General features: G+C 54.1%; 1 protein-coding gene across 1 annotated transcript in view; it reads left to right on the forward strand.

Annotated features, from left to right (window-relative positions):
* Nucleotides 1-26,983, forward strand: part of MLPH (melanophilin) — a 71,180-nt gene that overhangs the window by 22,852 nt on the left and 21,345 nt on the right. The window contains exons 2-7 of the mRNA XM_042948719.1: nucleotides 5,317-5,348; nucleotides 6,072-6,131; nucleotides 10,121-10,252; nucleotides 23,680-23,901; nucleotides 24,029-24,141; nucleotides 26,746-26,784. Coding sequence (XP_042804653.1) covers nucleotides 5,317-5,348; nucleotides 6,072-6,131; nucleotides 10,121-10,252; nucleotides 23,680-23,901; nucleotides 24,029-24,141; nucleotides 26,746-26,784 — 598 coding nt within the window. The remainder of the gene's footprint in view (nucleotides 1-5,316; nucleotides 5,349-6,071; nucleotides 6,132-10,120; nucleotides 10,253-23,679; nucleotides 23,902-24,028; nucleotides 24,142-26,745; nucleotides 26,785-26,983) is intronic.

The following is a 26,983-nucleotide window of genomic DNA, read 5'->3' on the forward strand; positions in this document are numbered from 1 at the left end:
CACATGACCTGAAGCCTCCAGAACCCCGAAAGCCTGAGTGGTCTGACGGTTTTAGAGTCACGGGCTTCGTTCCTCGGGCGACTTCTCTCTCTCTTCGGCCTGGGCCTTTCTAGCTGCTTAGAGCTTCCTCTCAGCAATATCAAAATCTAATTCCTTACGTGTTCTGATGAGGAAAAGCGCGTTGCCTAAACGAATTTGCGAATCCTACGTTTCTGAGCCCTTGAACACAGGGTAGGAACAGGCAAATGAAATCCTATCCGGCTTTGGGTAGAAGGAAACTGTTTCTTGCCCTCTGACCTCCTTCCTGGGGAGAGAAAGCAAGGACGACCTCGGCCCAACTCAAGATAGAGGAGGAGGAGGCTGAGCTGGGTTGGGGCCCGGGATCTCCCAACACTATAAGGGCCGGGGGGCGGCAGAAGCAAGAGGAGAATGTCGGCCCCTTCCCAGCAGACCCATTTCCCCAGGAGGGCGCCGTGGGCACTGGGTGGTAGGGGCAGAGCTCTGTTTGGAAAATGCCCATCAGTCAAAGTTAACGACCAAGGCATCATCATCGGCAACGACACGGATGGAGCTGGAGGGTATCACGCTAAGTGAAATAAGTCAGAGAAAGACAGATACCATTTGATTTCACTCACATGTGGAATTTAAGAAACTAAACAAATGAGCGCAGGGGGGAAAGAAGAGAGAGAGGCAAACCAAGAAACAGACTCTTAACCACACAGAACACCCTGCTGGTTGCCAGAGGGGAGGTGTGGGGAGTGGGGGGGGGGGGGGATCAGGGAAACAGGTGCTGGGGATTAAGGAGTGCACCTGTCGTGATGAGCACCGGGTATCGTAGCAAAGTGTTGAATCACTACATTGCATACCTGAGACTAATATTACACTGTAGGCTAACTCACCGGAATTTAAATAGAATCTTTCTTAAAAATCAAGGACATCACCAAAACATCATTCTGACTACTGGTTTACTCAACAAATAGTTCTCAAAGACCTACTGTGCACCAGGCACATCAGAGTGAACATGCCGGTCCTAGTACCCTCAGAGACTGGAGCAGGGGAGCCCAGACGTGAGCCAGGTCCCCACACACATGGCAGGTAAACTACATAGGGGAGGTTCTGCAGGAACGTGCAGGGAATAAGGGCACCCCATGTGGGGAGGGCTGGACGCTCCGAAAATGCTTTTCAGAGAGAGGGGTGTTGAGCTAGGAATGAAAAAGGGAGAAAGATCAGACCAGGGGAGGGGAGGGGAGGGGAGGGGAGCCATCCAGGGCTGGAGCTCAGAGAGCAAGGGGGGAGGGCGGGACAGCTCGGAGACAGCAAATGGATGTGTCACAGAGGTCAGGGTCAGTGTGGGTCCCCAAATGTGGGGAGTGGGGGGCAGTCACGGGGCCCTGTGCACTGAAGAGCTGACTGAAGCAGGGTCAGGTGACACCGCCTCGAAGTGATTCCCTGCCCGGTCCCCACAACCACAGAGCCCAAAGAGTGCTTCCAAAAAATGGGATTTTCCCCAACTTCTCAGATTCGTAAAAGAAAAATGAAGTCATTCGGTACCTGATGAGAACATGTTTTCCTGTAACATACAGGTGGTTTCCTGAACATGGCTGGGGTTTGGGGCCCTGTTTCGTATGCGTTCAGCTTCCTGTAAGTTCACCTCCAAAATTCAGTTGCCTCTTGCTAACCCAATGCCGACCTGGCCCAGAGGATTTAGACAGGGGAGAGCGAGGGAAGGATTTTAATGGCTGCCTGCAGCGAGCTAGAGGACCCAGGAGAGGCTGTGGGTTGGGGACAGCCAGCCTTTCAGCACAAATCCTGGACCCTGCCACCTCGGAGATGCTGTAGGGTGCTCCCTGGTAGTCCGCAGACCTCCTTCCCACTGGAGCCCCCTATCTATGAGCAGAGATCAGGCTCAGCCCAAGCCCAGGCTTCAGCGAAACTTGCCTGCGTGGCTCTAGCCCTGGAGAGGCGGGGTCTCCCCAACTGTGAAATTCAAGGATCCTTTTCTGAAGGCCGTCTTCCATGTTGAGCTTCCTGCGGGAATGGCCCAGACCCTAATGCTTCCCTGCCTGTCAGGCCTGCCCCGACGTCCCAGCAAAGGCAGGGTCTCCAGACAGCCACCCCTAAGACAAGGAGGTGGGGAGGAGGCCTCTACTGCCCTCTGGTGTCCACCCATCAACCAGATTGCAGAAGAGTCTGATGGCTCCGTGAGCAGCTCACTGCTAGAGAGGTAAGCTGTCCCTAACCCACTGTGTGACCTCAGGTATGCACCGCCCCTTCTCTGTCTCTAAGAGACAGAAAACACTAGTTCAGAAAGATACAGGCACCCCTAAGTTTACTGCAGCATTATCGACAATAGCCAAGATACGGAAGCAACCCAAGTGTCCATCAAGACTTGAGATGGATTTCTGCAAGGTGGTGTAGACAGACAACGAGCCATAAAAAGGAATGACAGCTTGCCACTTGTGACAACACGGATGGAACTAGAGGGTATTATGCTAAGGGACCTCAGTCAGACAGCACGACACAAATACCATGTGCTTTCACCAGATGTGGAATCTAAACAGAACGAATGAAGAAGCAAAACAGGAACAGACTCACAAAGGCAGAGGACAAACTAGTTGTTGCCAGAGGGGAGGGGATAGGGAGATGGGCAAATGGGGGAAAGGGAGTGAGAGGTACAAAGGTCCAGTTAGAAAATAAGTTAGTCACGGGGATGGGGGTACAGTCACACTATTGTAATAGCCTTGTAGGGGGACAGGTGATAACTACACTTACCGTGGAGAGCACAGCATCATGCATAGAATTGTGGAATCCCTGTGTCGTACACCTGAAATGAACAGGACATTGTTGGTCAACTCCGTCAATCGATCAATCGATCGACCAAGAGATAGGATTGAACCACAGAGCGCTGAGAAGGAGAAAGCCAGCCCCGAGCAAGTGAACAAGGAAGGATAGTCACAGGGGCAGGAGCAAAATGTCAGGGAACCAGAGGGTACCACCAAGGGCACGCTGGGAGCCCTGAGAAGCTGGGAAGGGGTGGGGGTGGGCGGAGTCCCAAAGGTGAGGCCCAGATAAGGCAAGAATGTTGGGTGACGACAAACAACCGAGCCCCAAGATCCCGGCCAGAACCCACCAAGCGCCCCTGCTGAGCTCTCTCTCTTTGCTTCCCTGTCCTCTCCTGGTTTCCCCTAAATAGCTAAAGTAGGAAATCAAGGTATTCTCAACTGGATCCTACGCTCCAAAGGATATTATTGAGACGACTGGCGAAATTTGGAAGGGTTCTCGTGAGGAGATACGGCAATGGATCACGATTTTGCCAGTTAGACCATTTTTGGAGGAAATTGCCCTTGTTTGTATAAAATACAGACTAAAGAAAAATCATGTCATCAACTCACAAATGGAGGGGAGGAGATCTTTGTGCGATAGTTGCAAATTTCTCTAATTTTGAGATTGTTTCTACAATTAAAAATATTTTAATTCTAGAGTTTCCTTGTAAAAATTGCATACATTCTTTGACTCCACGATTCAATTTTAGGATTTTATTCTATAAATATATCGGTATAAGTATGTATGTACCATGATATGTATGTATGTACAATATTTTGTATCATTATAAATATGTCAATGATATGAAGTATTGTCTACAATATCTACATGACAGAATTTTTTTACATAGCAAAAAATCAACCATTGGCTGTCCATCAATAGGAGAATGGTAAAATAATTACGATAAACTCATGCAATGAATACTCTGCAACAATTAAAAAGAATGAATTTGGGGGACACCTGGGTGGCTCGGTCAGTTGAGCATCCAACTTTGGCTCAGGCCATTATCTCACAGTTTGTGGGTTCAAGCCCCGCCTCGGGCTCTGTGCTGACAGCTCGGAGCCTGGAGCCTGCTTCGGATTCTGTGTGTGTGTGTCTCTCTCTGCCCCTCCGCGACTCGTACTCTGTCTTTCTCGGTCTCTCAAAAATGAATAAATGTTAAAAAAAATTTTTTTAAAGAATGAATTGGGTCTATAGCAGTAGCTGTCAATATTTACCAAATATTCACCATATGGCAGGTGTCACCCAAGCGCTTTATGTATATTGATTCAGAACCACCTACTATGTGGATCCCATTGCTATCCCCACCGTGTAGACGGAGAAGTGAGCTCCCCGAGGGGGGTGGGGAATAACATGCCCAGGACATCACAGCTAGAAGGGAATACACCCAGTTGGGAGTCCCAATCTTGCATTTGGATCGAGTCTATGTCCTTTCCCACAACCACAGTAATTCCGGAACAATACACGAGACACCATTAGCAATAATTGCCTTTGGGGAGCGGCGTCGGGAGCAGAAACAAGGGCAAATCTGACTTTTCATTTTATGCCGTTTATGTCCTTTACCACGACTCTTTATCATGTATCACCAAGTATCACTACTGTGCATTTTTAAAAACCCACCCATTAAAATAAAGTATAAAAAATAACATTTAAAAAAACACACTTCTGCCCTTAAGGAACTTACAGTCCCGATCCCAACTTTTAAAGGATTTATTCACTTTACAAGAAATAGTAAAATACATGGTAAGGAAATGAAAAACATAAGAACCGGCTCATATGGGCTGTGGAAACTGGCTTATAAGTTGCAATTATTTCCAGGGTTTGCACCCCCACCCACCCCACTCCCTCCCCCCACACACACCAGTTGATGATGTTTGGGGAGGGTTCCTATCCTAATGGAGCCCAAGCGCCTGAAATACCCAAATTCACTTGCGGTGCTTCGTGGGCACAGCCAGGTAACCAACCACTCTAACCGGGGTCGCAATTTGTGGCTTCTGAAAACTCCTTACGAATCATACCTAATGTGACTTCCCAGTGTTCCTACAAGGTTTAGTTTCCTCTTCTGTATGGAGAGGATAGTATCTGTTCACCTAACTGCGCCCATTATGTATCTATTACTCATCCTACCCCCATTTTGCAGATAAGGAAACTGAGTTTCAAAGGTACCTCCTGGCGCAGGGGGCGGTGTACTTTTCATTTCAGAATTTTTTAAGGATAAGAGAGACGGTGGAGGGGGGAGCGCTCTGATGCGCCCAACTCCGGAAGACCGCGGGAAGTTGGGAGCTTCCCTAATTGTCCCCGCGAGTTCCCAAGGACCGGCGGGGGCCGGGGCTGGTGGCGGCGCTTGGAACCGGAACTCGAAGCGCCCCTGAGCGCGCGCGCGGGGTCCTGGCGGGGAGGGTGCGGGGAGCTCGGAGGAGGGGTCCCCTCCACTGCGTCCTCCGAAGGCACCTCGTCTGGTCTGCGCGCCCCGTCTGCTGACTCCGCCCCCAGCCGCGGCTGTGCGACCCGCGGGACTGTCCTCGGTAGGCAAGGCCCGGGTGCGCTCCCCGCGCGGGGCTCCTGGCGCTGTGGGCTTCCCGGCCCTGCCGCGCCCCGGGCAGGATGGAGGGCGGCCAGCGGCAGGACCCGCGCGACGAAGCCCTGGGCCCCCGGTCCCGCTTACCAGTCGGCATTCCCATTTATTAGGCGGTGGCCTTCGGTAAGGCTCTTTCCTGAGCCTCAGTTCGCCCACCGGTAAAGCCGGAGTAAATTGCGTTCGCCTGCAGCATTCGGATGGCAGTTCAAAGTCCCGCGCGCTCCGAGGGCGCGTTCAGACAAGCGGGTCGTGGCGCGGAGGGCCGGGCCGCCGCAGCCGCGTCGCCCCGGCAGAGTCGCCGCAACTCCCGGTGTGGGCTCAACCCTCCCCCTCCCCGCCGCCACCTTTGTCCCGGAGGGTGGCTTGGGGCGCGGAGTCGGGGGCGAGCCTCCGCACCTGCGCCTTCAGCGCCTGCGCCCTTCGCGCGGCACCCGGAGGCGCACCCGGAGCTGGGCGGGGCGGGGCGGGGCTCGGCCCTCGTGACCCAGGCGGGCCCCACCCGGCTGTGGTCCGAGCCCGGCCACCCTTGCAGGTCAGGTGCCCCGTGCCCGGCGCCCCGCGCCCTGCCTGGCCCCCTGCGCTCAACGCCCCGCCTGGCCCCGACTATACCGCCTCGCCCTAGTGTACCCGGACCCGACACCCTGCCTTGTCGCCTTCTTTTCCCTCGCAGGACCGGAAAGAGCAGCCCCGGGGGCCGGGCCAGGGCCTGCACACCCCTGGAAAGGAGCCGGTGAGTGCCGTCAGAAGGGGGCATGTGGAGGCCGGTGTGGCGCCCAGGACTGGGGACTGGGCGTAGGGAGAGTCCGCGGTGACGTGAGCAGCCCCACCGGCCCCCAGCGGCTCCCAGGTCTTTGTCACGGCTAGTTGGGGGGGGGGGGGGGGGCCCGCTCCCTTTCCACCGAACCGGGCCTCCCTTTCCACCCTGATCAGACCCGCCTGGGTTCTCAACCAGCCAGTTTTGGACAAACGAGTGGTTTCACCCAGAGCCCTGCCGCGGGTCCGTGTGCCAGTGGGGCTGAGGCTGTGGTCAGCCCAGGAGACTCAAGGCTGGATGCCCAGGGGCCCGAGGCTAGCTGATCAAAGACTGACCTCTGCACTGCGGTGCCGATTTGGGGGCACAGAGCCCGGTGATGTTTCGCCATGGGAGAAGGGTCCTGGCCTTCCTCTGGGCTCCCGCAAAGCCCCAGCTTTATCACAACCAAATCACCTTCTGTTTGCCAACAGCCCCCCTCCTCACCCACCCCCACCGCCCATCCACCTGCTGCAGAGATGTGGGGAAGGGTCCGTGGGTGGTGGACATTGCGTAGCCGGCCCTGGTCCCACTATGGGACATTAGCTCCTGGCCTGAGCTCAGCCTCCCGTAGAAATCCACTAGAGCTCCATAGACTTGGACCCCGGTTTCCTACTAACCTTAAGCAGATGCAGAAAACTCCATTTTCAGTTGGGTCGGGCTTTTACATTTTCTTTTTCTATGTGGTGTGTTTTGTAAAAATCTTCTTTCCTTCTGAGAGGTTGCAGTGGTGGTGGGGGAGGTGAGGCCCACTAGCCCGTGGCAGGCACCGGTCATGGCTGTGGAGCCCACAGAGCTGAGGCCCAGGGAGGAGGCCAGCTGGTGCCTGAACTGAGACAGGAAGCCAGCTCCTGGCTCCTGGCCCTGTCCTCTCCCACAGCCTCGCCCTGGGACCCGTTCTTGCTGTGGACACTAGAGCTGAGGCTTCAGCCGGACATGCAGAACCCATGTCCGGGTATACATGAGGATTTCCAACGACTTCCCAGGGACCTGAGAGAGCAGAGAGGACGGGCAGGTGGGCAGGCAAAGCTTGAGTGCCACCCAGCGCGGTTGCTGCTGGGGCAACTTGTGCCTAGTGCCCCTTGAGCAGGGGTCGGGGGAAGCTTCTGGATGGAAATGCGCCACTTTGCAGCCGACGAGGGCTGGGGCTTTGGTGGCTGCAAATGGACAGCAAGTCCTGTCCGCGGGAGTAACACCAGCCAGCGTGAGGGTGGTGCTGAGAGACAGGCAAGGTTGACACACGGGGCCCCCGAGTGGGCACCTCCACCTGTGCTCAGGAACGTGCCTGCACCTTTACCAGCAGACGCACCAGCTCGGCCTTGACCGTGAGTCAGGGAGCACTCCTGCCTTTGTTAGCTGGGCATTTGCTGAGAACCTTTGACTTGCTTTCCAGTTTTATTCGCTCAGGCGGGTGACCACTCCCAATCGCCATTGTGCTCCAAGGCTCTGAGGGCAGCTGACCCCAGAGGTGGTCAAGCCAAGTGTCGTGTGGGCGGAACCCCGGCCCGGACTTCCCTTTGATTTGGCCAGAACGTGAACTCAGTTCTTTAGCAGACAGAGACGGACACACCATCGAAATTCAGTGGTCTGCATCTGGGGTATCCACTTTATAAGACCCATTCCGCTGTCTTTGCAACTGGTCAACCTCCTTGCCCTAATGGCTTTTCTCCGCTGTCACTCCGAACCGGTTCGGGAGGGCTAACGGTCTCAGAGATTAAGACTGTGATTAAATCCGAGCAGTGGGACGGGCAAAACTGAAAGCATTTCGTTTGGGAACCTCGTGACCAGGAGTGATCGGCTCTGAGACAGAACTAGGAGCCTGGTGGAATCCGCCCGCCCCAACACACGTGCCCTGGGAGGTCCCCCCACCACCCCGCCCCTGCGTTAGCCTTCTGCCCTCATGCTTCCCCGTGACTGCTGCGGGTGGAGGGGTTTCCGGAGCAGATCGGGGTCGGGGCGAGCCAGCACGGTGTGTAGTGATGGGAGAGGAGATCGCTGGCTGAAAGGCCATCCCCTCCAATGAGCCCAGCGGGGGGGGGGGGGGACGGGGGGGGGGTGTCCCATGGTGTGGCTGTGTCTGGCTGAGGGACAGCCCGCATCTGTGTCCCAGCCGGAGCCAAGCCAGGGCGGGTGCTCGGGACGACAGGGACTTGTGGGATGTGCGTTTTAAACGCTAAACTCAAACATACTCTCCGTTCAGTTTAAGGTAACTTTTTAAACATAGTTTTCAAAAAGCATGAAAAGCCTCTCCATGTCATTAATTCACTACATGGGAAGATTCGGTCACAGTAGATAAAGACCCGTGTCGTGGGCCACTGGCTCTCAATCCCTGGCCATGCTGGGAACACGCTCCCCTGGGGATCCACCCCCCCCGGCCCCCCCCCCCCCCGCCACTGCCTCCCTACAGGCGAATCTGAACTTGGGACTTCGTCTTCCTTCCCTCCCCTCCCTGTACCCCTCTCCTCTCCCACCCACCGCCTCCCTTGGGAGCTGGGTCCGAGCTGAACATAAGCATCAGAGTAAAATCTTTCAGGTGACGTCGCACTGGGAGCGAAGCACCTGTTGGTTTAGCTGTGCCGGGTGTATGTTATTCAAAGTCTGTTATCACATCAGCTCTGGTTTTAGTAAACACCGCATAGCGAACAGAGGTCACTTCCCTTAATAACTCAGGGTCATGACTGGCACGTTCTGGAAGGTGTTAGGTCACACTTTCTGTAGAAGCAGGTGGGGCCACCGGCCACCCTCTGCCTGCTGGTCTCCCCTGTTCACATCTCAGCTGCTCCTGAGGCCTCACCCCCTCGGCAGGCACCCCCCTCATCACAGGTGCCCAGACCCACTGGGTCCAGCATGCATCTGGTCCCCCCGACCTTGGTGATCTTTGCTATCCAAGCTGGGAAACCGAGCCATCATTACAAGCAAGAAGCTTCGGAAAGAAGGAACAGGTGGGGAAGGGGGCTTGGGGGAGATACGTCCCCAGCCTCTGGGGCTGAGGGGCAGCTCTTGACTAAGTAGTGGCCTCCCGTCCATCCGCTGACCGGCCACTGACCATGCTCTAAGATACTTAGGTGCGAAAAGCGTGCTACTTTCCTTTTGTTTTGCTTTGCTGCCTCACCCCTCGCCGTCTTCCAGGAAGCCCGGAATTGTGTCCCTTCAGAGAGGAGACAGAGTGGGAACTAGTCAGCTGACAGTCACAGCCCTCTCATCTGCTCTGAAAACAGAGCTTCAATGAATGTGCTTCTTATGATACAATTTTTTTTCAAAAATGGCAAAAAAAAAAAAAAGAATAAACTTCAGTCATCTATCAAAAAAGAACTTTTTCATCCAGGTTTTTAAAAACCAGACACTATGGGTTCTAGGAAAACAGCAGTGAATTTTGTTTTCACGTTTTCTTGCCCAAAATCTAAATTCGACCATAAGTGAATATAGTCTGAATGACTCTGGCATATCAGGGCGACTTCTGGATGCACCATTCACAGCCAGCGTTGTGCTTGAGGGTGGAAATACTGAGGGTTTGGTGCAAAAAAAATTTTAAGAAATTGGGGTGCCTGGGTGGCTCAGTTGGTTGAGTGTCTGACTTCAGCTCAGGTCATGATCTCGCGATTCACGAGTTCGAGCCCCGCATCAGGCTCTGTGCTGACAGCTCGGAGCCTGGAGCCTGCTTCGGATTCTGTGTCTCCTCTCCGTCCCCCTCTCCGTCCTCCTCTCCGCTTGTGCTCTGTCTCTCAAAAATGAGTAAACGTTAAAACATTTTTTTAATTAATAAATTATTTTTCACCAATTTAAGGCACAAGTCAGGGAATATTTTAGTTGAGTGCCATAGGACCTCTGAGGAAGTTTTCATTTTAGATGCTGCCTGGGTGATGGTCACTTGTCATAATTAACCCCTTGTGAAACAAATCAGAGTCCATGTCTATCCTGTCTTATTCCAGGTGTGATCCTCACAGGCAGAGATGGGGAAAAAAACTGGATCTTTCCAAGCTCACGGACGACGAGGCCAAGCACATCTGGGAAGTGGTTCAGCGGGACTTTGATCTGAGAAGGAAAGAAGAGGAAAGGCTGGGGTGAGTGTATGAGGCCGAGCCTGTCCCTCCGGTGTCCCCTGGAGGGGGCACCTCCCCGGGACGCTGGGGGTGAGCAGACAGCAGGGAGCTTGGGGGGCAGGACACCGGATGGGAAGCCGGATGCTGGGAAACGTCCTGCTGTCTGGGCTCAGTTTCCTCATAATTAAAGCGAGGGGATCCGACTCCCCAGCCGCATTCCGGTGCATCCCACTGTGCCCTGAATACTTTTAGTTCATCCTGGTCCAGCTTCAGGTCCCGTCTCCTGAGCCAGGAGATGCTTCAACCGTGGCAGGGCGAGGTGAAGGTGATAAAATACGGAAACACCCGGATGTCGGGCTGGAGGGGTTTTAGCATCGAGGCTGAGTTTGTCTTTCTTTCCAGTGTATTGGGGGGGGATCCCATCCCCCAATGGGTGGCCGTGGACTGAGCCAACACCCTCTGCCATTATCTACTCCTCCCCCACCTCTAAGGCTTAGCTGTGCTGTGTGCTCGCTTACGAGACTTTCCTGGTGTCCGTGTGGCTGGAAGACCTGTCGAGGAGACACGGGGGCAAGGGCTTCTGGCGAGGGTGGGGCAAGAACGTGTCTGAGAGAGCAGTGCAGGCAGGGGCAAGGCCGCAACGAGAGCCGGCTTCTGCCCTGCCAGCTGCGGGCCCCCGGGACGCGGCCAAATGTAGCGGGAGGGCAGAACCAGCCAGTCTGCCCACGACTGCAAGTGGGGGTGACGAGGGCGACTCGTGGCCTGAGTGACCCGGAAGGTGCAGCGAGGTGGAGCAGGCCTGGGGGAAACCAGGAGAGGGTTCGGACACGGGGGTTAGGTTGCCTGTCGGATGCCCGGCGGACAAGAGGGCTCCACGCGTGCTGGCCGCGAGCCCAGAAGCGATGGTGGCATTGTCACCGGTAGATGATACTCGTATCCGTTTCCTGGGGCCGCTACAGTCGCCACAAGTCTAGTGGCTTCAGATGCACAAATGTCCCGTGGTTCTGGAGGCCAGAAGTCTTCCAGTCACGGTGTCGGCGGGTTTGCGTTCCGTCTAGAAGCTCCAGGGGAGAGTCTGTGTCCTTGCCTTTTCCAGCTTCCCGAGCCCCCTCCCCCCAGCCCTGCCTGTCTTCAGGACCTTCATCACGGCGTCTTCCACAGCCCCCGACTCTGCTCTCCTCCCCTTCTCCCTCCGTCCCTTATACAGACCCGTGACGACGCAGGGCCCACCCAGGTAATCCAGGGTAACCTCCCACCTAAGATCCCTAACTTAACCCCATCTGCAAAGCCTCTTTTGCCATGTGAGGTGATGCGTTTACACCTGGGAACCAGGAACGTGACATTTTTCATGCGGGAGAAGCATTATTCAGCTGCCCCCAGTGTTTAGGCACCAGACAGGAGGAGACCCCGCAGGAGGGGATCCAGAGAGGAAGGCAGGGCCCCCGAGATGACAGAGACAGACCGGGGCTGGGAGGAACTCTAGGTCCCGACACGGGACAGAGGCCACGAGAAACAGACAAGGCACGAAGAGAAACAAGTGTGTTTCTGATCGGCGCCCCCAGGGTCTGTGGGGAGAGGTCCGGGTCAGTGCTGCCAGGCTTCCAGCTGTTTCTCTGTGCAGCTCCCTGCCTTCCATTCTGCCCTGGGCTCCCGGGTCACCCCCTGGGCTTTTGTCGCTAAGACACTTCCACCCTGCTGGCCTCCAGGGATTGTCAGCCGCTCACCCACCCACATGAGACCTGACACTGGGGCCCACGGCCGGCCTTGACCTGACCCGACCTCCGAGTACCACGCAGGGGTCAGAGCTTTGCACCCACCTGCCCCAGCCCGGCTGCCTGGCTCTGCCGAGGCCCACGATGCCTATGCCAGCAAAACCAGCCCAACCTTTCCCGTTCACAGCACCCTCTTCCCCGGGGAGGGACCAAACCCTGCCTCCAGGCAGTTCAGCTGTTGGCAACTTTTATTTGAAATGTATACAGAAACACAGATAAATGGGACAGGAGGGGAGCCCAGCTCCCCAGGGAGCAGAGGGAGGACCCCACGGGCCAGGTCCCAAGAGGCACCCCCTTTCCCAGAGACCCATGAGCTGGGCATCTCCTCCTTCATCTAGACGGCTGAGGTGGGTTTTGCAGAAGTCCCTGTGTTTCTTGCATGAAGGTGAGTCCCTTCTGACGTCCGTCCTTCCTTATCTTCCTACTCCTTTGGTCATTTCGCATTGCAAAGAGGAAATGGGCCCGGGGACCTCTCCACACTGTCGGAACCAGAAGGCTCCTACAAGGATGTGGGCTGTGTCACCCCCTATCCGGCGCACAGCCTGTAGCTCAGGCCAGGTCCCCGGGCCAGTTATGGTCAGGGCAACCCCCTGTCTCCTCGTCAGGAGGTGCCCAAAGCTGTCTGCTCAGAAAGGGCCAGGGTGGGGAGTGGGAGGCAGGACGTGTTGGGGGATTGGCCCGTTCTGCCGTGTCTACTCCGTCTTACTTGTGGTTGGGGACGGGCTTCTTAAACACCCCCCATCAGACATCAGACAGGGAGAGGTTGTACGGGGAACGTTAATGCAGTGGGAGGTTGTGTCTCTCCCAGAAATGCAAGCGTGCAGCGGTGTGGAAAGTTTGTGTCCAAGTAACATTAGGTCAAGGGCAGGGACGCCCAAATGGCACTACCGTGGCTGGATCTAGCAGGTGATCACGTTTGGGAAGTAAAGAGTCGTTTCAGGGGGTGCAGGGAGGGAAGGGTTTTTACATTTCTTATCATATTTGATGGTTTTGCCTCAAATACAAAATTAGGATGTTAATACAAAAGCAGGGTGTTCGCGGCATTGTTAAACACGCCACAAAGAGTAAAGCTGCTTCTGTCCGTGAGGAACCTTTCCTCCAGTGTCCCCTGACCCCGGGGTGCCGCAGGACCCAGGCACGAGGTCTCGAGGCAGGTAGACGTGATGAGCACCGTGAGGTCAGAACCCATGGGTTCGAGTTCTGCCCAGACGGGCAATGCTGCCTAGAAATGCTACAACCAGCACAGCGTAAACACTCTGGGTTCCCGATGCCAGAACTCGCTCTACAGAGCCGTTAGCTAACATGCCTCACTCTGGTTCTCTGATCTGTGAATCAGTCCTGGGCTGAGCTGAGAAACCAGTCCTCCAATGACCACCAGGTGGGTGGCAGCTCGGGGATCGCGCAGATGGGTTTCTGATGTCTTTGCCATCCCCCCAAAGAGATGCCGGCTGGACGGACGGCAGAGCTGGAGGAACCCGCCACAGTGGCTGACAGAACGGAGCTCATGGGGGAAGAATTATGAAACCAAGAAACAAGCATGTTCGCTAAAGGGAAAGAATTCTCCTGCCCTGAATGTGCCTCAGGTGAGCACAGTGTGTGAGCCTGATTCCCCAGGAGCAGACCTGCCAAGGGGCGCTTTGCTAAACAAGCAGTCCACCGAATAGACCAATTTGAAGACAACAGCAAGAATATTTCTTTCGATATTTACAAGTTAAGGAAACGTGTGTCAGGCAGACCTCTCCCCAGACGTGAGAGTACCAACCCGTTGTAGAGGATGCTGGGGCAGGGCCTGGCTGAAGATCCCCGATATGGGGAGGACGAAGTCCACGTGGCTGTGAGACTGGTTTCAGTAACACCCACAGGTAGTAGAGTGTCCCCCAAACACTGAAGCCCCTGGTCCCTCGCTGGGCCTGGCCCTCCCCAGCCTGTGCTGAGGACACTCACAGCCCCGTGGGGAAGACAGAGCCCGTCCCAGCTGTGAGAGGCAAGGGGTGAAGGATTTTGGCCGCTGCCTCAGCCCGAAGCTCCTGACGTGGCCTTCCAAATAGACGACACAGATGGCTTCCCTCTGAATCGACTAGGAGGAAGGTGGAGGCCACGCCATCATTGGCTTAGCCCCAGGCACGCAGAAGTCGCCCCCTGAGGGTGGCGTGTGGGACCAGGGACTGGGGAGGGCCATGGTTACCATACAGGGTGAGGGTGTCATGTTATTCCTGGCTTCCCTTCAGGACGTGCTGCTGCACCCCAAAGAGTGGGAAATTCAAAGATACACAAAATCAGGGTGTTCACACCATTGGCATCAGAAAGGTGCTTTAGGATAGATTTCACGTACTACCTGTTTCCTACCATCAAGTCCTGAGCGTTGGGCTATAACGAAGATGCGTGTCTTCCTGTGGATGAACTTTGAGCCTTCAAACATGGCGGACGCTTGGGTGAGACAATGGCCCCCCTTATGCTAAGTCTGCTACCTGGGGCAGGGCTTGGGCCGTGAGCCTTCATGAGTGTCAGGGAGACAAAACTTAGAATTATCTCAGTGCCACCGAGGAGTGTTTGGTAGTGTGCTCTTTCCGATCTTTTTTTTTTTTTTAATTAGTAAAGTGGAAATAAAAATTCTTTCTTAACACGATAAAAATATCCCCCAAAGAATAGCCATCAGGATAGATTAACGTTAGAAACAAGAAAAGGATTTCTATCGGCACCACTCATCACCACTAATTTATCATTGTTTATCATTGTTGTTGATATGCTAGCCGATGCGATTAGAGAAGATAGCAAAACAGAGCTATTATCTACAGGTGTGAAAACCCAAGTTCTCTGAAAGACAAAGAAGAAAGAGAATTGAGTAGCCTGCCTAATTACAAAAGAATGTAGAAGAAAATCAGTGTCCCCCTCTTAGACACCAAAAATAATAAGAAAATATATAGAAAAAAATTCTATTTACAATAAAAACATGAGGTGCCTAGAGATACACATATCAGAAATGTGCAAATGCGGTATGATGAGTAGCACAAAACATTATTGAGCAGCATACAAAAATTTTAAATAAATAGCAAGTGATACCATACATTCTAAGTGGTGCAAGCATCATACTGCAGAGGAATCAGTGAATTGTAACCCCAGTCAAATCCCTGCGGCACGTTGGGGAACGTGAGAAAATGGTATGGAGGAACAAGGACGTAAAAATAGTAAGAAGGACCTTGTTCCGTGAGATAATTTATTTCAGTGCTACATTAATGAAAATAAATTGGTTCTCCATGGCTGTCATCAAGGAAACAACATGGGAAGGTCTAAAACACAGCAAAGTATGTGTAACAATTTCTAGTACAGTAAAGGTAACATTTTGTAGCAGTGGGAAAGGTTACTTTAGGGACAGTTGACCACGGGTGAGGTTTAACCTCCGTGAGATTTGTAATTGATTTGTTAAAAATATAAAACATGCAACTATGAAGATTCCTGGAACAGAATAGAGATAAATATGAACTTAGTATTGGTCTATGAACTTAGTATCGACTAAGTAAATATATGCATTATATATATGTGAATTTTAAAAGAAAAAAATTTTTTGTAAATTTTAATGTTTAAAAAGTTAGAAGAAACAATTTAACAGAAATGGTGACGATTCATATCCTCGATGTATAAGGAGCTTCATAATATCAGAAAGATAGGTAAGTTTTCCAAATTAGAAAGCCATGAAGAGCCCAATGAAATAGGAAAAGAATACAAACAGGAAATTCACCAGCTGAAAAATGCACGTAACCAATAAACACAAAGCAATAGCTAAAAGCATGACGATAGAAATACAAACTAAACAAAATATATTGTTTTCACATATTTCCAAAGATGAATGAGACTCCCAGTCTGCAGCCTGGCTAAAGGGTTCAGGCAAATGCACAAAGAGAGGGATAAAGTTGGCCTTTGCAGAGGCCAGTCTGGCTGGCATCACGTAGCAAAAGCCCTAAATGTGTGTTCACCCTTTGAACCTGTGAAAAGTCATCCTACAGAAAGAATTAGGAGAAGCTATTCCTCACAGCAAGGATCATAAGAGCAGAGAACTAAGACCCGAATGTCCAAAATTATAAGCTTTGGTTATGTGGAAAAAGCATATTGTGATTTTTTTTTTTAATTTTAATGTTTATTTATTTGAGAGAGAGAGAAAAAGAGGGAGAGAACGCCCGAGCAGGGGAGGGACAGAGAGAGAAGGAGACACCCAATCTGAAGCAGGCTCCAGGCTCTGAGCTGTCAGCACAGAGCCCAGTGCAGGGCTCGAACCCATGAACCGTGAGATCGTGACCTGAGCCGAAATCACAAGTTGGACACTTAACTGACTGAGCCACCCAGGCTCCCTGACATTTCACTTTTTAAAAAATGCATAGAAAAGTCTAGCAGTAACGGAGGCTCCGTACCCACTGAGCTTTTTCTTGCTGCCCACTCGTGTCGTGGGGTCCAGCCCCTTCTGTTTCCTTTGCTGATCTTCCTGGACCCCCCAGTATTCACTTTCAGAGGGTCCGGGGCCCCCACCCCTTCTCACCTCTGTGCACACTCGCTCCCGGAGCGGTCTTCACTGCACTGTGGCTCTAATGCCCTCTAGACCAGCACCGTCCCGCAGAATGAGCCGCTTGCCTCCCTCTGCACTCCTGCCTCCGCACCTGTTAAGCATTTGAAATGGGCTCGTGCAACCGGGGAACCAGCTTTGTCTTTCTTTTTTTCATTGTAACTAAAATAGCCACACGTGCCTAGTGGCTGCCATATCGGACAGTGCAGGTCTCGACGACAAGTCCTGCAGTGATGCCCTCAGCCGAGAACTTGCCTCTGAACCTGTGACACATGGGGACGAATGCCCACTGAGCACCTTGGCCGGGGGTCTAACCAGCATCTCTAATCCAGCCTGCCTAAGGCAGGTCTCGATTCACCCAAGGCCCCCACTTCCCCATCTCGGAAACAGCCTGGTTGCTGAGGTCTAGTGCCCAGGGATCACGGTTGGCTCCTTCCCCTCGTCCCACATTCCGTGCCTCAGCAAGCCCTGTTGGCTCAGCCCTCGAAATAAATCCCAGCTGTGGCTCACCAGCCACACGGCCAACCCAGTTCATGCCACACCACCTCTGCGGGACGTCTCCCCTCCGCCCTCCCTGCCCTGTTGTCTTTCTCTCTGTGGCCCCCAGGAAGCTCCTTTCCTCCTGTTGCTGCCTCCTTCACGTCCCTTCTCCGATGTCACCTCCTCAGAGAGGCCTCCCTGGATTGCCCTTCCTAAAATAGCCACCACCCTCCCAGTGCCACTTCTTTCTGCTTAGCCTCCTGGATCTCCCTCCACAGCACTTAGGGCCGGTCTGAATCCATATGAGTCACGTACTTGTTGAGTTAGAGTTGGCCTCCCCACCCATGTCTCAGCCCAGGGAGGGCTCTATTTTGTCACCAGCGCCCAGCACAGTACCTGACCACGGAAAGACTCAAAAGCTGTCTTTGTGCACAGATCATTAGGAATGTGCATGGAGTTACATCGTTTACTCCCCGGACAAGCCTGCCACGTGGCTCTTACTGTTATCCCCATTCGCAGGGGAGGACACTGGGAATGGGACAGGTCTCCCGGCTGTGAAGAATGGCCAGGAGTCTTTAGCCATGGGAATATCGGGGGGAGGGGACGTCTTGCTGGGTGTCGGTCTGTACCATCGGTCCTCTCCGTGTTCGCCCTTTGTTCCCGTTATTTGGGTGTTGAGAACGTTAGCTACAGGAAAGATACACGTTATTTTTTGATGTCACATCAGTACAGAGTAGTAAACCTCCAGAGAGTGGCCCCGCTCTTTCGCTCGCTCCATCCGGGGAAGAGCCAGTCCTGTGGACACCCGCCTCCTGGACCCCACGGATGCGCGCAGGGGAGAGGATGGCGAGCCTGCGTGGGGCATCCGGAGCCCGCACTCCCTGCCGGAGAGCCTGCTGTCTGCTGTGCTCCTATGAGGACCTTCCCGCAGATCCGCCCGGGGTGGCCTCGCAGCTGTGTCCGGGTGGGAAGGGTTGGGCAATCCGAAAGCCCTGGGGGCACAAGAGTGCTCGGCACAGTGACTCATGCCCCTGGGCGAGGACGGAGCTTACCTAAATAGAACACCCTGTTGCAAAGGGCACAGCCCGAAAATCAAATATTAGGCCTGCGAACGTTCCCCAGGAAGGCAAACAGGTGGGGTTGTGGATTGCTGTTTCCGCAAACAGACCAGGGCTCCTGAGATTCTCTCTGAAAGTTCTCCCTGCGTGAGACGTGAGCTTTCGTGGCTCGCTTTGGAGATACTGCCGCCAAGGAACGTGAAGTGTGCCCCCAGCCGGGCCCCCTGGCACCCCAGACCGACCAAGACCACTGCCGAGACTCCCGTGACACTCGGGGCCCGTGGCTCACGCAGCCGCGAGGATTTCCTCCTCGTCCTGTTGGTCGTCCTGTGGCCGCTCTCTTCCAAGGACTGCACGGGACCTTAGCGAGTTTCTGTTCTCGTTCCCTATCATTCCCGATACTCCTTCCCATAATCGGGACTTTAGAGCCCCGTATCCGCTCTTCAGTTACCCTTGCACGACACGGTCTCTTTCCTCAGTTGTGTGGGACGGTCATGCTGTGTTTGGGCGCCACACCGTCAAGAATTTCGCCTCTTGAGTCTGCGACTCAATGGTGCCTTCGGGCCCCCACGCCCCATTCTTAGGGTCACCCCTGGGACTCGTCTCTCCGTGGGGGGCACGTCTGCAGGTTACGTTCTCCGGAGAGGCGTGGCCCATGGAACTGGCGGTCGGGAATCTCTCAGCCGGGAGGGAGACCTCTGCTCACACTTCCCCTTTGGAATTTTGGTGGGATAACACCCTCCCCCGCCAAAGACGCCCACGTGCGGATCCCCCGAATCCGTGATCGTGTCCGGCCGTGCGCCAAAGGAAGATTAGGTTGCAGAGGCCATTAAGGCCTCTAATCAGCTGGCCTGGACCTGGGGAGACGGTCCTGGATGACCCGCATGGCCCAGGGTGATCAGAAAGGGGCCGGCAGGTGGAAGGAAGGGAGGCAGGACAGCACGAGAGCCAGAGTGCTCCGCCGTGGGGAGGAGCCCTCCTGCCACACGGGCTCTGAAGGTGGAGGACGGGGCCGCAGGCCCGCGACGTGCCCTCTGGACGCTGGAAAGAGCACAAGAACAGATTCTCCCCCAGGGCCTCCCGGAAGGATTCCGTCCTGCCAACAGCTTGATTTGGGCCCAGTGACACCCACGTCAGGCTTCTGACCTTCGGAGCCATCAAATGAAGAGAAGGTGTTATTTTAAGCCACGAGATGTGTGGGAATTTGCGACAGCAGCAACAGGAAGCTGGCCCATTGCTGCTAGCTCTCTCTCTGTCTCTCTCTCTCGGCCTTGCAGAGAAGCCACCTGCCAGCCCACCCACGTTCCCCGAGAGCGAGCCCGCTTCGTTGGAACCGAGCGGTGCCGGCAGCCTGCCCCTGTGCGGTCTACAGGCCAGCAACTCCTGACCTGAAGGCCCGGATCCTCCTTGTCTCCTGGCCGGGAGACTTGCGTGTTCTTCCGGTGATCACTGTCTCCGCAGCTTGGTCAGGACTCACAGCCAACCAAGCCGTGCCGAGAAAAGCAGTCCGTTTAGCACCCGTCCAAGATTGCCCGTGAGTCCCCACCGCTGGGGCAGGAGATGGCTTCAGCCTGTCGGTTTCCAGTTTCCGAGACTCTGCTCACTTACACGGACAGACTCTTCGCGGCTCAGTCTTCTCCTTCCGAGTCCCAGATCCCCACAGCCCCTGCTTGTGGCCAGGGCAGCGGTGGGTGTGGGGGGAGCGGCTCCTGGCCCCCAGGGTGACAGCGCTGCTGGGGTCTCGACTCCGCCCACTGTCTCCTGGCTCCTTGCTGGTCCCTGTGACGGAGTGGAGGGTCAGGTCTGCTTCCAGGATCGGGACCATCACTCGTGTGTGAATTCTCCCCGCGTCGGGCACGGCTGGCACCCGCTGCTGAGATCCCCGATCCCAGCCATCAACCCCTCTCCGCCCCAGCCCCCAGACTGCCAGTCCCCTGGTCCCTCGGCACCTCGTGCCACCCTGCAGGGACACAGGCTAAGGACCGCCCAGCCCAAGAGGCAGAGAGCAGAGCACTGGTCCGAGCCCATCCCTCTTTCAGTGGCTGCTGTGGGACGTTGGTGCTGTGGCCACAGTGTGCTCCTCCCTAGCGGACCTGGAGGGAGCACCACCAGCCCCTGGGTCCTGGCTGTCCCCGGTACTCACACATTTCCACCACGCTCCCCTCCGGACTCCCCCCGAGAGGAGGAGAGCAAGGACAGACAGTTCTGACCTCTTTGCGTCGCCTCCAGCCCTTCTCCCTTCCACGCCCGGTCATTGCCAGGAGGGGACTTCCCTTCCCTGCCCTGTCTTGAAAGGGCTTTCCTTGCACCAGACCCCCCCCCACCTCCACCTTGTCCTCAGAGGACCCTCAGCCTGTCCTGCAGAGAGCACTTGACGTTGGTGTCTCAGAGCGGGCTGGAAGTCGGCTGTGGGCTTCTGGTCCCCAGACACCCCTCTGCTAATCTCCTCCTCCATCCGTCCCTGTTTCCACCTCTGCCCTCCTCCTCCTCGTTCCCGTCCCTTTAGCCCTTTTCTCTGCGTCTGGGGCAGCAAACTTGCTTCCAAGTCCGCCGTTCTCAAGTATTTTGGCCTCAGGGTCCCCTTTACATTCTTAAATTATAGAGAAACCCCCAAGAGCTTCTGTTCATGTGGGTTATTCATGTCAATATTTACCCTATCAGAAATTGAAACCAGACATTTTAAAAATATTCATTCATTCGCTTAAATAACAACAGTAAACCCCGTATGTGTTAACATAAATAACATTTTTTATGAACAATAACTTTTTCCGTAGCAAATGAGAAGACTGGCACGTTCTATATGTTTAAAATTTTTTTTAATGTTTATTTTTTGAGAGAGAGAGACAGAGCATGAGTGGGGGCGGGGCAGAGAAAGAGGGAGACACAGAATCTGAAACAGGCTCCAGGCTCTGAGCTGTCAGCACAGAGCCCAGTGTGGGGCTTGAACCCACCAGCCGTGAGATCATGACTTGAGCTGAAGTCGGATGCTCAACCGACTGAGCCACCCAGGCGCCCCTGGCATGTTCTATATTTTTGGAAATCCCTTCAGTGTCTGGTGTAAGAGGAGATGGTTGGATTCTCATATCTGCTTCTGTTTCCAGTGCATTGTAGTATGTTGTCTTGGCTGAGGAATTTGAAGAAAATCTGGCCTCCTCCAAATGTATAGTTGGAAAAAAGAGGGGTGTTTCAATAGCCAGATGATTATGAACATTGTGTTTTGATTCTACATGGAAACACAACAAATGGGTAATTTTTAAAAAAAATTTTTAAGGTTTATTTATTTTTGAGAGGGAGAATAGCAGAGGGGCAGAGAGAGAGGGAGACACGGAACCAGAAGCAGGTTCCAGGGTCTAAGCTGTCAGCACAGAGCCCGACACAGGCCTTGAACCCGCGAACCACGAGATCATGACCTGAGCCGAAGTCAGACGCTCAACCGACTGAGCCACCCAGGAGCCCCACAACTAGTAATTTCTTAAAGGAGGTTGCACGGTGGAATCTGAAACCATATCCGTGAACTTTTCCCTCCCTTTTACATTAAAATCCGTTGATCTGTCTTGCACTCAAAGTGAATCTTTTATCCATGTGTAGTTTTGTTGTGCACTATGCAGCTTCTGGTGACACATTTCATTATATACCCAAAGGAATCACATTGACTCCGTCACCACTGATGTCATCAGCAACTCTAAAAAAACATCAGCAAAAAAAAAAAAAAAAATGAAAACAATAAAAAATAAAAAAACTTTAGCGTTGGACACCATCAAACTCATGGCAGCAGACATAAATCTCCCAAGATCCTTCTTTGTGCTTGAAAGCTTGAATTTTGTCATTGGCCACAAACTGTCACTTGTTTCCTCGAGGTGACGGGCTCCCTCTGTTCGTTCCTAAGAAAATGTCTGGCGAACGCCCAAGTCAGAATAGTTTCTCTTTCAGTTGTTCTTTTAAGTAAAAGTGATGTCCCATGAAAAAAGCTTCTAGCTCCCGTTGGAAGTCCGGCGAGTGCCTGCTTCCCCTCCTCAGGACCTTGGTGGTGCTTCAGGATGTAGCAGAAATGCTTCCTGTGTGTACGTCCCGTCTCTCCATTCATGCAGAATATTAAAAAGACACGTGCTCAAGGGTCAAGGTGTAATTAGTTGAATAGCTGTCATTGTAGCATCGAGCACCTGCCTTTAATCAGGACACACTTCATCAAAGACATGCTCTCCTTTACTTCTGTGACAAAGACTGGAATGGCAATTTGTAGTTTGTCCCTCTGCCTTGACTCGTGCTGAGGTCCTAGCTGTTTGGCCATCATTGCTTTTCTACGGCCACTGCAGGCATCAGAGAGCAAACAAGAGGAATAACATTTCAGCATCATTACTAAAATAATTTTGGCCTTGTGAACCCTTTGAAAGGGTCTTGGGAACCTCCAGAGGTTCCCGGACCCCGCCCTGAGGGCCACCGGTCTAAATCTTTGGACTTCGTACGCTCTGGTGGTAATTCTGCCCGTCTTCCTCCCCGCTGTCAGTCTTCATTCCTTCCCATCTTTATTTTGACCGCCTCTTCTCCACCTCGGTGAACATAGCCTGTGGTCTTTCCATCTCAGCCTGGTTCCTTCTTTATCCCCTCCTCTCTCTCAATCCCAGTGAACGTGCCAAACACACCTGTTTCAGGTTGTCTTCTGTTTCCGACAGTCGCACTCAGGGTGTCTTTTCTTCCTGACGGTGACTTAGACTTATGTCTGCCGAGGCACCCGTAGTGGAGGGACGTCTGGTCAACCCCGTGTTTGCAATGAGCATCCTGTGTGCGTTGGCCTGGCCCCGCCCGGCAGGAGCCAGCTGGGGTCACTGTGCTGGACCAGCACGGGCTCTCCCCTTCTCTCCTTTCCTGCTGTCCAGCTATGAAGAAGAGAAGTTATGTTTTAGAGAATCTGGGGCAGAGTATAATTGTCCCTTCCCCCATAGTTGGCACTGTCCGTCTCCAGCCACCACCCCTGGGGCTCTTGTTTCAGGGGACTTTGCATCCTGGGATGCACGGTGCCTCGCATGTCCTCATCTTTCCTCCTGCCGTGCTGGGAGGTAGTTCTGCCTGGATAGGGAATGACGGGCAGTCAGTAGGAGAGGGGCACAAGGGTGGCCCCTAGATTTTCTGACTGATGCAGATACGGTCCAAGTGGAAGTGGAGGAGGGTTGGCCCTCCCCTCCTGGCTTCAGGTGCCTGTACTTGTCTCTGTGAGGCAAAGTCTACCTTGTCAACGCAGCTGTGTCTGGACCGTGGTCGGTGGATGACATCACCCACCCTGGATGCCACCAGCGCTCGGCCACGCTCTCTTGGTTTTCCAAGCTGACACAAGAGTTTCGTGTGTGTGCCTGTCTTCCAGAGTGTTTGAACGGAGAGTGGGGAGAGGGAAATCGGCGAAGTGCAGCCCGTGTCACTCAACGCGGGAAGTGGTGTCCCAGGGCCTCTTAGGGTTTCTTCACTGCCAAGTTATTAATGTGTGTGTGTGTGTGTGTGTGTGTGTGTGTTTGCACACACACGCGTGCAGGCGTGTAAAACCTGTTGCAAGAACAAGGTGTCTAATGTAGTTCTTGTTTCTGATATCTTCCTTAGGGGATTGAAGGACAGGATTAAGAAAGAGAGCTCCCAGAGGGAGCTGCTCTCGGATGCGGCCCACCTGAATGAGACCCACTGCGCCCGCTGCCTGCAGCCCTACCGGCTCCTCGTGGCCCCCAAGAGGCAATGCCTGGACTGTCACCTCTTCACCTGCCAAGACTGTAGCCACGCCCACCCGGAGGAGGAGGGCTGGCTCTGTGACCCCTGCCACCTGGCCAGGTGAGCCGGGGCGGGTGCCTGGGGTCCAGGTGACCCTGTGGGTTTCAGGGCCCGACACGTCCCCTCAGAGGGGCTGGCCGAAGAAAGGGTGGGCGGGGCCGTGGGCCTGAGCTCCGTGTGTCCACAGGGTTGTGAAGATGGGCTCTCTGGAGTGGTACTACGGGCACCTGAGAGCCCGCTTCAAGCGATTCGGGAGTGCCAAAGTGATCCGGTCCCTGTGCGGGCGGCTGCAGGGTGGAGGTGAGGAGTGTACCTGTCTCGGGGGGGGCTCTTTTCTGTTCCCAGGAGCGTCGTAATGTTTCCGGACCCAGCAGATCCTTTGGAATGTGTGTGTGTGCACCTGTCCGTGCATTTCGGGTATTTTCTGTGAAACTGGCTGCTTTTCGTGTGGTGCAAACTTCTGCACCCCCCTGGCCTGGCCCCCTGGGAAGTCCTGCATGCTATTGACACCCCCCCACTCTTTGAACTCATATTTTTCCAGTGCTTCCTAGCAGGTTGAGAACTCAGAGCCAAAGATTCTGAACCTCAGTGGCTAATCGAATAATAAGGCACTTGTGTTCTCCAGACCCCTCCTCCCTGGGCGTCTGGTTTGGGGCCGAGACTCCCTCTTTCCACACACATTCCCTGGGAGTCGGGTGTTTATCAAGACTTAAAGAAATTAGTTCTAACTCAATGGTGTGTTTTCATATTTTGAATCCAAGTATTTATTTCATTTTTTTAACGTTTATTTACTTCTGAGACAGAGAGAGACAGAGCATGAGAGGGGGAGGGGAAGAGAGAGGGGGAGACACAGAATCCAAAGCAGGCTCCAGGCTTGAGCTGTCAGCACAGAGCCCCACGTGGGGCTTGAACTTGGGAACAGGGAGGTCATGACTTGAGCCGAAGTCAGATGATTAACTGGCTGAGCTACCCAGGCAACTGGAAGTCCCATTTCTTTTTAATAATTTTTTTAATGTTTATTTATTTTTGAGAGACAGTGAGAGAGAGAGAGAACAAGCAAGGAGGGGCAGAGAGAGAGGGAGACACAGCATCCGAAGCAGGCTCCAGGCTCTGAGCTGTCAGCACAGGGCCGGACACGGGGCTCAAACTCACAAACTGCGAGATCATGACCTGAGCCGAAGTCGGATGCTTAACCGACGGAGCCTTCCAGGCGCCCCCCCCCCAAGTATTATTTCATAATGAACTTGAAATCCATACTGTGATCTTACACAAAACCTGACAGGTATGTTCACCTGTCTTGTCCACCTTTAAGGTGTTTGGAAAGGGAGATCATTTCAGGGGAAGGTTAAAGTTTGGAAGGTTGACTTGAGCGGAGATAATTAAGCAGTGTTTGCAGGGAGCGTGCCTTGTCGCTGTCATTCGCTGCCACTTGAATCCCAGGCTCTGCCATTAAGCCTGGCCAAGGCTTCAGGCTGGGAGAGCTCACCAGGCTGGGAGTGGGGAGCGGGGGGCAGGCTGGGCGTCTTGAATATCTCCATCTGAGGGACCGGGAGGCAAGGGCCCTAGGGCAGGAGGCACATCGGGGGCAGGTTCTGTGCTGCTTGGATTGGAGGTGTCTCCTCCCAGGCCTTCTGGGGAGAGGTCTTACTTGTGTCTGTGTCCTGTAAAGCCCCACGCTGGTAGGCAGGACCTGAAGTTGGGCACAGCCACCCCCAGAGCGCTTGGGCGTCCACTGAGGTGTTTCTGAGGCATCTTAGCACACTCCTGAATTTAGGACAGGGACCACCCCGAGGCACCCTCACTCGGAATGACTTGTAGCTCCTGGAACAGTGGACCGTGGGGTGAGGGGGCTTCTTGGGGAGGGAGGCATATGATGAATCATTCAAATAAGAACATTTTCATGAGTAAAAGGAGACTTTCTGGGTAACTATGCCGAGACAACAGATGTGACCGAGGTGGCACAGGAAGGTGCCCAATCCTTGAAGGCCCTTCCTCATCTCCCTCTGCCCTCCCACTGCTTCTCAAGGCCGTATCTGTGTCTCAGGCTGGAGCCCATCAGTAAGGCCCATGACCCCACGCCCCCTTGGCCAGCCAGGAGCCGGCTTGGCAGGTGAAGGAGGTTGACAGGGCTCACGGGCGAGAACCACAGGAAGCAGGGCCGAAAGCCACGCTGCAAAGCATTTGAGACCCTCAAGCCCAGAGGCGGCCCTGCTCACAGAGGAAACCGCAGGCCACCGCGTTAGAACCCCCGGGGACCTGGCCTCACCCCGAGAGGTGCGGATTTCCGGGGGCCGGGTGGGCTCAGGAACCTGTGTTGTGTGAAAGGCTGTGGGGATTCTGATGCCCGGCCGGCGTCCCCAGCTGCTGGGCCAACACCCCAAGTCACCTGCCAGTTTCAAAGTAGTCACCACCGGGGGCCACCAGGTGGCGCTGTGGGGCAACAGGAACCCCGGCTCCCAGTGGCTGCCATCCCCAGTGAGGGGCGTCTCAGGTCCCCCGGAGGGATGCCCAGGGTGCATTCTCCCTCCTGGGCGCCTGGGAGCCCAGCACACTGAGTCAGAGAGGGTGCAGGGAAGGAAGGTTGTGTCTTTGTGGGGTTTTTTAAGCCGTCAAACCGGAAAAAAAATAGAAACGATTGAAGTTAATGACTGGTGAGCTGGTGGGGGCCACTGGGGGGTCTTCTCCCAGGGAATCCACAGAGCAATGGGGGTGTTTCAGCCACTGGGGGGGGTGCTCTGCTCCGCAGAGCAATGGGGTTGTTTTCCCGAGTCCCCCACATCAGGATGGGCAGATGCTGCGGGAGACGGTCCCAGGGCCAGGAAGGAAATGACAGGAAACCCCATCCTTCAACACACAGTCTCCGGAGGGTGTCTGTGTTTCTCAGAGGCTTTTCTTTGGCTGTAGGTTTGCCTGACAGGGCACGTGACTCACCTGACCTCCACAGTAAGTCCTTCATGCTCACATGGCTTTATTTTTGTTTCCACCCCGCTATCAAGAGCGGTCGAGAAATCTCTTCCTTGGGTTTTATTAAGAATGACTCGATCTCCGGAGATGGGTTAAAGTCGCTCAAACCCTTGTCTCAGGTGGAGAGAGGGATGGAAGGAGTTGGTAACAAACAGGGGCACAGAGATCCTGTTCATAT

The sequence above is a fragment of the Panthera leo genome, chromosome C1 (genome assembly GCF_018350215.1).
Source record: "Panthera leo isolate Ple1 chromosome C1, P.leo_Ple1_pat1.1, whole genome shotgun sequence".
NCBI classification, from domain to species: Eukaryota; Metazoa; Chordata; class Mammalia; order Carnivora; family Felidae; genus Panthera; species Panthera leo.